Raw genomic sequence first — 13,822 nt, 5'->3', positions numbered from 1 at the left:
TGTTTTGCTGTGGCATTTTTTTAACAATCCTTTTGGGAAGGTGGAAACCTGAAACAGGAGAGGTAAAGGAGCGGCAGGGAAATGTATTTTGGAAAGGTAACACTCCCTGCTGCCTTCCAGAAGGATGGTACAGCAGCATCTTCTCTGTGCATCTGTCCTTGGCTGGGCTGAGCTGCTGGACTGTGCAGAGCAATCCTCTGAGTGGTGGTAATGTGGATCACCCTGCAAGTCAGCTAAAGGGAAGGCTGAACAGGGCTCCAATTTTAATGAATCGCACACTGATTGAGAATAAAAAGACAATCATTTATTCTAGCTCATTGTATTATGGCTAAAATAACTCTTCCCTACCAAGCAGGGATACAACTTTTTCCTCAGCGCCTGGCAGAGCATGTGCTGCAATACCCACAGGAAAGGGTCCATGCTGGCCGGGGCTGTGCCAGGGGCTGCTGTGGGTGCTAGGCACCCACACCCCAAAGCTGTGGGCTCCCCGTGCTCTGCGGCAGCTCCTGCCTATCCAGACATCCCAAGTCTTGCTGCCAGGTCCTCACCTAATGCAAAAGAGCACAGCCTTTCACACCTACTGCTGATCTGCTCCTTTATTCTTTAGCCTCCCTCACAAAGCTAATCCATACCTTGCTAATAGTTTTCTAGTTCCAATTACTTGCAAATTTTAATAATCCTAATATTTAGAGCAACAAGGCTAGTGAAAGGACTAGAGGGAAAGTCTTACAGGGATAGGCTGAGGGAGTTGGGGTTGTTTAGCCTGGAGAAGAGGAGAATCTGGGGGGGACCTTCTCACTCTCTTCAACTACCTGAAGGGATGTTGTAGTCAGGAGGAGGCTGGGCTCTTTTTCCAGACAACTAGCAACAAGACAAGAGGGCCTGGCCTCCAGCTGCTCCAGGAGAGGTGTAGGTTGGATATCAGGAAGCACTTCCTCACGGTGATCGGACATTGGGATGGGCTGCCCAGGGAAGTGGTGGAGGCACAATCCCTGGAGGTGTTCAAGGAAAGGCTGGATGTGACACTTAGTGCCATGGTCTGGAGATGTGGTGGTGTTGGTCGTAGGCTGGACTTGGCGATCCTAAAGGTTTTTTCCAGCCTTGGTGATTCTGTGATTTACTAGCAGTTTTACAAGAAGCCAGTACAAGATGGAGCTGCACCTTACAGAAGCATTGTGTCAAGGTGCACACTCGTGTGCTTTGTGCTCTGAGGCTGCACCTCCTGTTCCCTGCAGGCAGTGAGGGCTGGAATTCACATCTCGCCCTGGAAATGCTGCTGGTGCTGCTGCAGGGGAACCAGCCTGGGCTTGGCCATGAGCATTGTGCCTGATGCCCACACAGAACATGTCCGTGGAGGTGCTGAGTTGGTGTGAAGATCCTGCCCTTCTGCAGTTTGCAGGCCAAATACCTCCAAAGGCTGTGGGGCAGGTGTGGATCAGTTAGGCAGAAATCTTTAATTCTTTCAGTTTAGGTTCATTGACAGGGTGGTTGGGATTTTTCCCTGGTGCAATCCAAATAAGCCTGGCAAAATGTGCCCCTATTTTCTGTACAAAAGCTGAGCACTCTTTTAAGCAAAATAACAAACTGTATGAGCTTTTATACTGGCAAAATAGGGCAGCTGTTGTTGGAGTGGTGTTCCAGCAACACCCTTTATTTCTTCTCAGAAAGGAACTCCTGTGTTTTGCAGAGCTCTCCTCATATCTGTACTCATCTGCACCTGATGCATCTAATTAAAATACAGCAGCTTTCAAATTTGCATACATTATTTTGTAATTGCATACATTCATGTGTAAGCCACTGAAAGCGTTTGTGTTCAGACAATGTGGTAGGGAACGGGTGATGGACACCTTAGATTTTCTCTGATAAGAAGGTGCATTTCACTGCAGCGTGGGGTGGGAACCTGAACCCTGGAGAGGATTAGATGTTTCTGCTGTGAACAGAAAAGGGGGTGAGGATTCCCCACCTCTGCCAGCAGCAACAAGCTTATTCTATTTTTATACTTCTTTTTTCTGTATGCTTTTACCTTAGGTGTGCTTCTGTCTCCTTGAACAAGTAGAGACAGATAAAGGGGTTGGATTTTCATTGTTCTGTTATGAATTGTCATGCTAAAATGTCCTAGGCAGTTGCAGGAGGGAGAAGGAAGTGTGTGTGTGTGTGTGTGTGTTAGCAAACCATTTTGCATATTGCTAAAAACATACCTGCCCGAGATTCCTTGGCAATGTTTACTGTCTGGTGGATGGTCAGAAACATTTCTTAAACAAAACTGTGATTAAAAGATTTTATTTTCACTTAATGATATTTTGTTGAGGCAAGATGAATCCTTTCTAGCTATTCTAACTTGCATTGTCTTGCATCTTTCAGAGTGTTTTGTGTTTGTTTGTTGTGGGTTTTTTTAATTCCTGTCGAATGCAGGAACGTGTCTGACTAGTTTCTTGAGGTTGCACACCTAAAGGTGCATTCAGATGAGCCAAAAGAGCACTTACATAAAAGAGAATCTTCTCCCCACAGTGCCCAGGTGGATCCTTCGCTTGCATTAGTAAAAAAATGTAGATGTCACTACCTTTTGCTCAGTTATTGCTTCACAGGCAGCAGGGCTGTGAGAGTGAGTTGCGTTGTTTTTCCATTTCACAGAATCACTGAATGGTAGGGGTTGGAAGGGCCCTCTGGAGATCAAGTCCAACTCCCCTGCCAGAGCAGGACCACCACAGAATCTAGGGCAGGTCATTCAGAAATCCATCCAGATGGGTCTTGAAAGTCTCCAGAGAAAGAGACCACAGCCTCTCTGGGCACCCTGTCCCAGGGCACTGCCACCCTCACAGTGAGTTCTTCTCATGTTGAGGTGGAACTTCCTGTGCTCTAGTTTGCATCCATTGCCCCTCATCCTATCATTGGCCACAACTGAAAAGAGATTGGCCCTTCCTTCCTGACACCCACCCTTCAAATATTTATAGACATTAGTAAGGTCCCCTCCCAGTCTTCTTCAGACTGAACAGCCCCAGATCTCTCAGCCTTTCCTCATCAGGCAGGTGTCCCAGTCCCTTCATCGTCCTCATAGCCTCTGTGGGACTCTCTCCAGTAGATCCCTGTCCCTCCTGAACTGGTGAGCCCAGAACTGGACACAATACTGCAGATGTGGTCTCACTAGGGCAGAGTAGAGGGGCAGGAGAACCTCCCTCAACCTGCTGAACACACTCTTCTTCATGCACCCCAGGACACCATTTGCCTTCTTGGTCCCAAGGGCACATGGTTGTCCCATAGATAACGTGTTGCCCAGCAGGACTCCAAGGTCCTTCTCCACAGAGCTAGCTGCTTTTTAGCAGGTCAGCTCCAAATCTGTACCGGTGCATTTAATAATCTATGGAATTGCTAATTAATTGCTGGAGCTTTGTTAATTATAATAATGTGAAAGGCAGGAAAAAAGCAGCTTGATTTTTTTCCAGCTCAAGGCTGAATGTGTTGAACTGACTGTTAGAAGAAAGGTATTATTCTAGTTTTTATTTAGCAATTCAAATCTGGAATTACTGCTATGCACTTGGAATGCTAGAACATCATCTTCACTCTTGCTTTTCAGTTTATAACCAGAAGCCATTCCTGCAGCCTAATTGGCTGACTGTCTTTAAGTGCTTTATAATCTAATTAATATCCAGAACAGTAAGAAAACATTTGAGTAAATGGAAGTAATTTGTCTTTAAATGACTTGCAACACCATACGTGCAACAAGGGTTGCTGTATGGCTGCTCTTCTCAACAGTTACACAGAATACTTGCTGTCGGAACAGAATTGCTAATCTAACAAAAACGTGTTGCTCTTAACGAAGGCACACTCAACAAATTAAATTGCTGAGCTGTTTTCTGGTTTGGCATAGCGGGCCATCATCTGGCCCAGGTGCTTCTTAGTGTGTCATTTTGAGACTTCATAACTCTGTTGGACTGAAAGCTGAAGCCCAGGCAAGGTGCAAACCTCATCTCTGTGTAAGTCCATTACGTGGGAGCCAGAGCTTTTCTCGGCTGTGAGGGGGAAGGGAACAAAAGCAGGAGTGCTTGAGCAGCCACACAGCTCTGCTTCCACCACCCCTCACTGCCCATTTCAAAATGTCCCTTTCTTCTTTCCTGATTGTTTGGAGAACTGCCCAAGTTAGAGGGTTGGCCCCACATCCTGCTTCTGGAAAGGACTGGTAGGGAAAGCCTAGGGAGAAGTGTAAGCAAAAGAGCATGTCAAGATCAGTTCTGCCCACCCGTACTCTTGCTTTTTTCCCCTAAATATTTGATAAGTCTTTGTCAAAACCTCCTTTCCATCACTAGGGCTATACATCAGATGTCTTGTTCGTGTTGAGGATGTTTCTGAGGAGGCAGAGTTGAATTATAGAGGTAGAGAAAGGATTAATTTTTATCTGAAGTTTCCAAATCTGCCCCTGCTCTGGGCTCTGTCCCCTTTGAGCTACCAGTTGGCTATCGAACACAGCAGGTTGTCCTCAGAGCCTGGGCTGCATGGAGAAGTCCAGTGTCTTGCTGTTCCCAGTTCAGTGAGAAACTCCAGGGCAGGGTGAGGAGTGGGAACAGCTGGAGAGGTGGTTTGTGTCCAGGCCTGCTCTGTGCCTGCTGTCGGGAAGGGCACAGAAGGGGAGTTATGGTCCAGCTGGAGAGCACTGAGCAGGTGTCACTGCTCTCCCGGGCTTGGGGGAGGTCCTGCCCCTGCACTTCCAGGTACAAACCCCTGTGCCAGCAATGGTCGGTAAGAGAGATCCATCACCACCTCCTCCCTACAGCATTGTGTCCCTTGAAGGTCTGTAGAGGGTGCAGTGCTGTGCTCTTGGCGTCTGTCTGCCCTCCCTGGGACATCTTTGGGTGCACAACAGGGGGTCCCCACAGAAGCAAATTACACAGTAAAAATTTGGGGAAAGGCTGAAATTGCTAGAGGACAAGTTAAGCTGAACTTACAGGGAGGCAAAACAAAGAGCCTCTGGCATGGTGGTCATAGGACTGCTGCCCAGTGGGAAGTGCTCAAGCAACTTTCTGTTAGTTAGTTAACTGCACAAGTGGTGGGTTTGAGTAGCCAATTAAACATCTGAGCTTTCTTTTTTCCCCCTTTTTGCAGCTCTCCATGAATTCCCCAATGACATCTTCACGAACGAGGACAGGAGACATGGAGCTGTGGTCCTGCACGTCCTCTGTGTAAGTTGAGTGACTTTGTGTTCCCTCTCCTCTGAGTGTGGAGGGGGTGACACTCACCACAGGGGTTTCTGCTCTCAGTCGAGGTTGAGACCAAGTTTCAGTAACTAGGCTGGGTATAACATTTTCCAGTTTTACATAAACCCCTTTTTAAAGCCCTGGTGCATGCTGCCATGAGAATGACCTCCTGGAGTTCCTTGACCCTGGGCAGATGGGCTTTGCTGAGGCTCTCAGGCAGGTGCTCCCCTGCCCCCCGAGCACGGGGGTGCTGCCGGGTCGGCAGGGGAAGGGAGGACAGTCATGTAATTGCCTTCAAAAAGAAGTGAAGAAATTTCCCCCAGAAATCCTTTTGGGGCCCCTTGTCACACTGAGAAAAACATTAGACAGGGTTTTCTGTGTAAAAAGCTTATCAACTGCATTATTTATTTATTTTTAAAGGGTTTCCAGAATTCCCCTGAGGAGTTCAGTTGCTAAAGTGAATTTTTCTTCCTGGACATATTAAAGAAAAGAATCATAACTTCCCATTCATCAGCCACAGGGATATCCTCTCCTCTTGGGAATTCTGGAGGACATTGGGCAGGTGAGGGATATTCCTCAAAGTTCAGAAATGTGTCAAAACTTTAATAGATGCTATTATAAAGACCTTACTAATATCACAAATCTGTCCCATTTTGGGCTTGCAGTTTTGTGATCTCTGCCCCAAGCAATTCAGTGTAAATGCTGTGCTTGAGTAAGGCCAAAATTAAAGATACTCAAAAAGAATTTATTTAAATAACCCTGGTCTGTCAGTCCACTAGAGACTTTGCTAGTGTGAGAGGACCTTGTGTTGAGCAGCTGCAGTGCTCCTAGGGGGAAGCACCATCCCTCCAAATCCATTCCTCAGCTTTCCTTAGGTGGGTAAAGGAAATGCTTTTTTTCTCAATGTCTTAATTTAAGGAGAACTGCCAAACTGGTACTTCTTGGGGGAAAGAGGCATTCTTAAGCAGCCAAGAAAATCCCTGCTTCTAAGGAATGTTTAAAAGCATTTCATAATTTCTAGTCAGCTGAAGCGAGCAGCCTGCACTGTGCCATGAGTCATCATTTCTTTGTAAGGAGGAATTAGCCTGTACTGCATGTTGCAATGCCAGTGCTCTGTGTTACAGAGCATTTCAGCTAAATGGCTGCAAGAATTTGTTGACAAACATGGCTGTTGACTTTGCCTGGCAAACCCAGGTCTTCCAAGTTTCCATGGGAACAGTGAGCTGTGGGATGTTCCGCACCCAGGCATTGGTGTCCCCAGCTGAGGGGTGGTACCTGGGCACTCGGTGCTCTGCACCTCCAGCAGCTTCTGTGTTCCCCAGGCAGAGGTCACTGCTGGTCATCTCTCCGTTCATGGAGCTGTATCAACTGCTCTTAATCCATACAGGAGGTGTGGACACATCATAAGGTAGTCTTGAAACAAACCGGTAGGAGGTTGGCGCCCCTATAACCATACTGGGAGTAGACAGGGAAGTGTTAGGAGAGTGTTTAGGGAAGGGGTTACCTGTGTGCAGGTGAGTTCATCTCCACTTGATAAACAACTCGTGTTGCAGACTCCTGTGCAGCCGCTCCGGGCAAGAGGTGCCGATTATAGCAGCACGTTGCTACCTTGGAACCTCACATGTCTTAGATTTTAACGCAAAAATTTTAGAAAGCCTCTTAAGTCACATAAATAAGTTTATAATGAAACTACTACAATTAAGAGTTGCTAAAGTAATTCTTAATCTCTGTGTGATCCATAACTCTGAATATGTTTTTCCAGGTTATGTAAAAAAGATGAGACCTGGACCGTATTTTTTCATTAGCAGTAACAATGAAAGTGCACACTGTTCTTACACAGTTGGCTACATAAACTATGAGTTGGGTTATTTTCCAGTCTACTTTAAATTATTATTTAGGCTTTGTAATTGCTCTCAGGATAGCTTATTTTATCACAGGCTTTTTTGTCAGTTCTGAATAAGCTGAGCATGCTTTTAACATGTATCAAGATGTTTGGAGGACTGAAGTTTCAAGATGAACTGTCTGCTTCAGAATAAAAAGAAAAATCAGTTTTTAATGAGAACTAGACATAAGCATCTGCTGTCCCAGCAGAAACATACCCAGTTTCTTCCCCTCTAGCAAGGAGAAAGACCAATATGTTGGTCCATCAGTGCTCCATTGTAGGAGTTTTATTGACCGAGGAAATTCATTGCCCACACTCCAGCTCGTGCATCCCTAAGGTACAGGACCCTTGGCTGCTGGAGGCTGTCACAAGGTGTGAGGGTGCAAGGGAGCAGCCATCAGCTGAGAACTTCCCCATGTCTCTCTCCCCAAAGCTGCCAGCTCTGTGAAGCCCAAGGAAAGCTCCCCCAAGCCTCATGTGGTCCTGGTCCAGCCCCTTGGGTGGAGTAGAAAGCAGAAGCAGCAATGATGAATGCTTTGCCCACTCTTGTAGTGGAGTAACTGTTCATAACCTATCGTCAAAGAAAAGACAGATTTTTAGAGAAAACAGATAACTGTCAGCATTTAGCAACCTGCCTCTTCAGTCTGGGTTGACATGGGGTTGTCATCGTTTTGGGGTGGTAAGCCTCTAATTCTGGTTTTTACCCTCCAGCAATACAGTTATGCCTGATCAGAACAGAGCATGCACAGGAATGCACTTTGTGTGGAAAAACAGATACAGACAGAGTTGCATTGTCTCCCCTGAAATTTCCTTGTAGGTTTGAGGAAACTGGGCTTTTAAAGGGCTTTGTAGTGGTAGGGAGAACAATGGAGTGATGACAAGCCAGTCATCATGCTTCTCATTGACCTCCCCTGGAATAGGTTTTATTAATTTCAGTAACTTGTTCTTTTTCCTCTCCCCCTTTCCCCATCCTTTCATGTTTATTCTGAAAGATACCAAGGTGGAGCTGGTTTAACAGAAGCCAGAGGACCAGGGGGCAGATGCTGTGAACGGGGCCTTGGGGGAATGCAGTATGTGGCCTCTCAGGGGATGCCCAAGGTGTCTTCTCCATGTTGTTTAATAAAAGGGAAAACACAAAGACCCCAGCAGCCGTGCAGAATTATTCAACAAAATCAAAAGCTTCATAAAGATGCAAGTAAATCCCTAAACACTAAAAAAAATCTAGGAAGGACTGTGCAGGAACAGTTTAGCAATAGTTCTAGGTTTGAGCTGAAAATGCTTCAGTTTAAAGGAAAAGTGGGCCACTAAAAATGTATTACGTGTTTGGAGCCATGGTGGTTAATTTCCCCCTAGATATTTCTTAAGAGCTCATCATCTGATTGCGTCACTGCTCTTAATTATTTTCCTGTTCTCTCTGAGAAGAGGACATGCTGCTGTGGACAGTGACACCTCTGCTGAGTGGCTGATTTGGGATGTTCAGCCTGGAGGGAGCCAGATCCGGGATTTTGAGAGTCTGGAGCTGTTCCCTGGTAGAGGCTCAAGCATGCAGCCTGCAGGCTGGAGTTCCCCAGCACCCGAGAGCTTCAGTTTGCAACCTGAGTGGTGTTCCTGGTGGTGTGCAGGTGTCCAGGTGTTTTCATAGCATTTTAGTGGTGTTTCATTTGTCCCAGCAGATGGTACTGATGCCCATGCAGACCCCCAGCCCTGCTGTGCCCACATCCATTATCTCCACAAGGCTGGGAGGGAAATTGCTTCACCCAGTAGTTTGTAAGGTCTTTACTGACAGCAGAGGAAGGGGGGCTTGGGTATCCCTGCAGGTTTCCTTGGAAAAGCCTGATGGGTTGGACACTATCCTTCCTGCCTTCGTCTGCCCTGCTGCAGACACTGTCCCAATCCCTGTGTTATTCCAATCTTTCTGACAGTACAGCATTGGTTCCCCTTTTCCCAGCTCTCTCACGGCCAATCCAGAATGTCTTTCTCTGTTCCTGCAGGGAGTCCAAAACTGCTGCATCTCCTTTCTGTGGCACAGAGCTGTCTCGTTAGGGTGATGAGTTCCCAGTGCCCTGGACATGCTGGCTGTACTGGACAGGTTGCTGCTGAGCACCTCCTGGGACCACAGGCTGCTCTTCCCAGCAAACATGGGCTTTGGGGCTTCCTTCTTTGGTTGGGTTTCTTTTAATTTCTCTTCAATAGTGGATTTTTAAGTGGTTTTGTAGTGCAGTTGGAATTGAGGAGAGCCCTCTGCTCTGTTACGGTGGTTTCAGTCATGTTCCTCAGCTGTGCCCCTGGAACCGGGGTCTGTGAGGGCAGCAGCCAGAGAGGGTGATTTCCTTCCCTGGCTCTCAGGGACAGAGCAGGGCTGTGGGAATTGCTGGGTGCTACAGCAATTAACCTTTCTTAGGAAAAGCTTCTTTCTGTAACTCAGTAAAGCAAGTTTTAATCTGTGTGTGAAGACTGGCATGGGAAACTCAAAGGACCACTGGGCAAATCTGAAAAATCATCATTTGTGTCCTGTGCAATGGAACATGTATTTCAAGTAAGATATTTCATCTCCTTTGCTACAGAGATTGCGATTACTTCTGTGATGCTGGCTTGTTAGAATCATAATTTTAAAATCAATCCTCACATGATACTTGACCTGGTATTTGTAATCCTTTTATGCAGGCCCATTATGTTTTCCTAATTTTTTCATGTCCTTCTAGGGAGGAAGAGTGTGTTTTAAGTGGGTTGCCTGTTAAAGGCTGCCATGTCTTCACTGAGCGAAGTTCACTTTGAGCTGAACACAACTAGGTGATGCTGGGGCCAAGACACTTCAGTGTTGTGTCCATCACCCTGTCCCTGTTGCCAGCTCTGCCTATGGCACAACGTGTTCCCTGCTGCTCCCCCTATCCTCAGGGGCTGTGTTCAGGTGGAACCAGCACGTGCTGCCCTGCTGCTTTCCTTGCCTGTGCTGAACTTCCTGCCCCTGCAAGCACAGGCTTGGGTGTCTTGAAGGAAGAGGCAATGGGACTCATTGAATTTCCAGGTTAACTTAGGTGGAAGCTGGCATCACCTAATCAGCAGCCCAAGGCTAAAGCCATGCTGTTTGCATTCCCACGTTTGACATAGAGAACAGACTTCCTTGGCCTGATGCTGGCTGTCTTCCTTCTTTCCACATAAAATAGCCTGGACTGGTGTCTGGGCTCTAACTTCACAAGTCTGACTTGACATAAAATTAATTTTTTTGGTTGTGTTCCTTCTGGCCCAAACTCTAACCCTTATTTTGTGTTGTTTGTTTAAGAAACAAATGGACCCGCTAAAAAATAAAGCACGACAACTTTCAAAGAAATAACAGTTACTGTCCTCAAGTGTTCACTTACCAAGGGTAGTTGCCAGGGTTCTAGTTTGTGAACCAAGCTGTTTCTAGCCAGATATTGTATTGCACTCAAGACAGTTAAATAAAATTAGGGGAGACTCCCAATCAAAACCAGGTTTGACAACGATGAGGTCATTAAAAATAAATGCTTAACCCACACTTATAAGTCAGTGTGGGTTCAGCCTGCTCTGTTCTATCAACCTGTTGTTAGAACTTGCTGAAGTCACCCACAGTAATCTCCCTGACTGGGGCAGCTTTGGCTTGGTGCCTTGGCAGACACAGCAGCACGGCGCTGCCACCAAGAGGACCAGAGAAAGTGTGATGGCAAGTTTCTTCACGTTCACTTTCTACTCCTTACTCATTTCAGTCCTCTTTTGGCCTTTTCTCTTGTACCTGATCCTACAAATGTGTAAGCAGGGGCAGACAAAATTTGTTTGTCACCTTTTTGGGTTGTGGTTGCACCCTCTAAAACTGCGAAGGTGATGGGATGCAGCTTTGGTACCTGCCTGTGGATACCAGGAGGTGGGTCTGCCTTGCTGTTCTTGTTTCACTGGGGACTGCAAACACACCCCTCGCATTGTTGGAACAGTCAGTTGAAAACTCTCAGGATTTTCCTCAGCTGACATGAGGGGTGTCCTGCACCTGATGTCCATCCAGGCTGGTTGCTGATCTGGTGAGCAGGGCATATGGGACAGTCAGCTCTGCAGTGTGTGCCACGTGTGGAGGCAGGTGTGACCTGGTTTGGCTTTTGAGCCTGTGCTTTTTTTGGTTTGTTGTCTTCTCTGTCCCTGTTGCCTTGCCCTCTTTGGGAGGACTTGGCGACCACGGCAGCAGCAGGTTGCAGGAGGCCCAAGCAACCATGTGATGCCCCGTGCTCTGTAACTGCAGGTTAAGTCAACATAGAGGATGTGTGCAATTTATAGGGATGATGATGTACAGATTAGTGTTCTTGAAAGGCATTATTTTGTATTTGGAAGGGAAAGTCATGGCAGGATCCAGTGCAGATTAGTATGATTAGCAGATCAAAAACCCAGGCTGAAGTTGGGCACCTGCTATCCATTGTATTTCCATGGGATTTGGCCATGTAACTCTCTGGGGCTGTTTTTGAACCTTCTTCCTATGATGCACAATGTCTGTGAGCCACTTGCTTCCTTCATCTCTGTTCATACAGGGATCTGCTGCTATGGTGTCAGCGGCTCATGCTCCCTCTGCAAGATTGAGGTCCCTGCTGCACACATGAGTTGTAGAGCTGGAATTTGGCTTACATTCCTGGTCCTCTGGGCCATTTTGTAGTGCAAGAGTTTTCTAAAGTGTAAGTCACATTTATTCATGTTTATGAGTAGTGACAGAGGAGCACAGAAACTGTCCAAAGTGACAGTCTAGCACTGAGTCTTCAAGATGGTGTCAGAATCATCCATTATGATGAAATTCCCATCTCTAATTCTGAAAAAATATACTTGAATTGTCTTTGAGCTTGAAAAGTTTTCATGGCTAAGATTTTCACAGAAATTACTAGCACTTCATAATTATTCTGGCAAGTTAGAATCTGGGGATTGGGCGGGCTAGGAAATTTAAACCTGCTATGAGCAGGGACACCTTCCACCAGACCAGGCTGCACAAACCTCATCCAACCTGGCCCTGAACACCTCCAGGGACGCGGCAGCCACCACCTCCCTTTTTTCGTGGGCTTGTTGGCTTTCAGGTCCAGTGCAGGTTGCTGTATGGGTAAGAAGCTCTATCTTTAAAACCAGAAAGCAAAAGAGCCCAACTACATGTAGTGAAAACCTAGCAAAATATTATGGAGTGGGATTTGTGTGATGAGGGCAGGCACGGGTGTGAGCTCCCGGTGCTGCTGCCGCGGCCAGCCCTGCCCGCGCTGCCGCTCTGCTGTGCCTGCGCTTTCAGGGGTGCACAGCAACAGATAAACTTCTGCCGGTGCTGCAGACTGCTGGGACTGAGATCCAGGATGGTAAGGTGGGCCTGTGTGTGGCAGGTTTTTGGCAGCAGGTGCAGACAGGTTGTTCCTGGTTCCCAGGGGACACCAGCAGGAGCTGCCCCTGAGCCGAGCGGTGCTGTGGGGTGGGCACTGCTCCTCTCTCCTCTCCCATTCCTGCTGCACAGGTCCCCTGGCTTCATTTTCAGCATTCCTGGGACTGCTCTCCTGCTCCTTGCAGCATGTCCTCTGGACAGCACAGGCAGGGCTGCCCCGTTTGGAGATGGTTCCTCTGGCTCTCGGTGTGAGGGGGTGCCGGAGCAGCCTGGGTGGCCTCAGACGCGTCTGGGCCGGTGAACTGGAGCGGGCTGGGCTGCCGGCACCGGGCTGGCTAGCGTGGTGTGCTTGGCTGGGTAGCTGGCACTCTGGATTTCCCTGTCCAGTGCCAGGATGTGCGTTGAGGCAGGGATAGAGATCCTTCCCTCTGAGCAGTATGGAGGGTTGTTCTCCCTTGGGAGAACCAGTGCTGGGCTGCGGGACGTAAGCCGCGCTGTGCCCCTTGCTTGTCAGGGCAGAGATTGGGCCCTAGCATGTTCTGCTTAATCATACAGAAATACAGATTAAATGCTCCTTACATGAAATTGAAGACTTGATTTGCCAGCTTTTGTGTTCCTCCTTGGGTTCCAGAAATTTGGAAGTTTTTCCTATGTGAGTTTAGCAAGAATTACCAGTGGGATCCCAGGCTACATTGTAGGGCACTTCAGTCATAGAAAACAAGCTCCTTTGCCCATTTTCAAAACACTAGCATTTCAGAAATTACTCCTGTAGGGTCTAGATTTTCACAGAGTGCAATCATAAAAAAAGCCTTGTGCTGTGCAACAGGGAGAAAAAAAAGGAAAGCAAAAATATTTAAGTGTGGCTTAGCAGAATCCAGGGAATTAAAAGAGAAAAAGTAGCCTTTATGATGATAATAGAATGTTGGCAGCTTTTGATAGCTTGTAAGAACTTTTGGATAAATACTTCATAATCTTTCTATTAAATCCCAGAGAGCCCCATGGATTCCTGTAAGAGCATTTCAGGTTTTTAACAGTGTATATCAAAGCAAACCTAAGATGAGTTGGGATGCTGCAGTTGGTTTCTGCTTGACAATCTCCAGACTCAGTATTTTCTCTCTTCTCTTGCAGGCCGTGTATATGTTTTATGCTTTGGCAATTGTCTGCGACGATTTTTTTGTCCCTTCGTTGGAGAAGATTTGTGAAGTAAGTGTTAGAAGATGTTACTTAAGCCTGTGTCCTGCTCTAGCAGCAGTTCTAGAGAGCCTCAGAAGGTGATGATGGTGTATTGACTGTTGTCTTAGAGTGTTCCCCACGCTTCTTGTTCAGTTGCTCAACACTGCCTGTGTGCGTTGGCTCAGCTTCATGTTCTCGCTTGCAGATGAGCTGGGAGTCTGCTGGTGCGGGTAAACT

The 13,822-nt window shown here is 47.1% G+C and overlaps 1 protein-coding gene across 1 annotated transcript in view; it reads left to right on the top strand.

Annotated features, from left to right (window-relative positions):
• SLC24A3 (solute carrier family 24 member 3) overlaps window positions 1–13,822 on the top strand; it is a 116,812-nt gene that overhangs the window by 53,563 nt on the left and 49,427 nt on the right. Inside the window, exons 2-3 of the mRNA XM_051613706.1 lie at window positions 5,095–5,171; window positions 13,541–13,615. Coding sequence (XP_051469666.1) covers window positions 13,550–13,615 — 66 coding nt within the window. The 5' untranslated portion in view covers window positions 5,095–5,171; window positions 13,541–13,549. The remainder of the gene's footprint in view (window positions 1–5,094; window positions 5,172–13,540; window positions 13,616–13,822) is intronic.

This window comes from Apus apus, chromosome 3, assembly GCF_020740795.1.
Source record: "Apus apus isolate bApuApu2 chromosome 3, bApuApu2.pri.cur, whole genome shotgun sequence".
Taxonomy (NCBI): domain Eukaryota; kingdom Metazoa; phylum Chordata; class Aves; order Apodiformes; family Apodidae; genus Apus; species Apus apus.
This window is presented reverse-complemented; position numbering and strand designations above follow the sequence as displayed.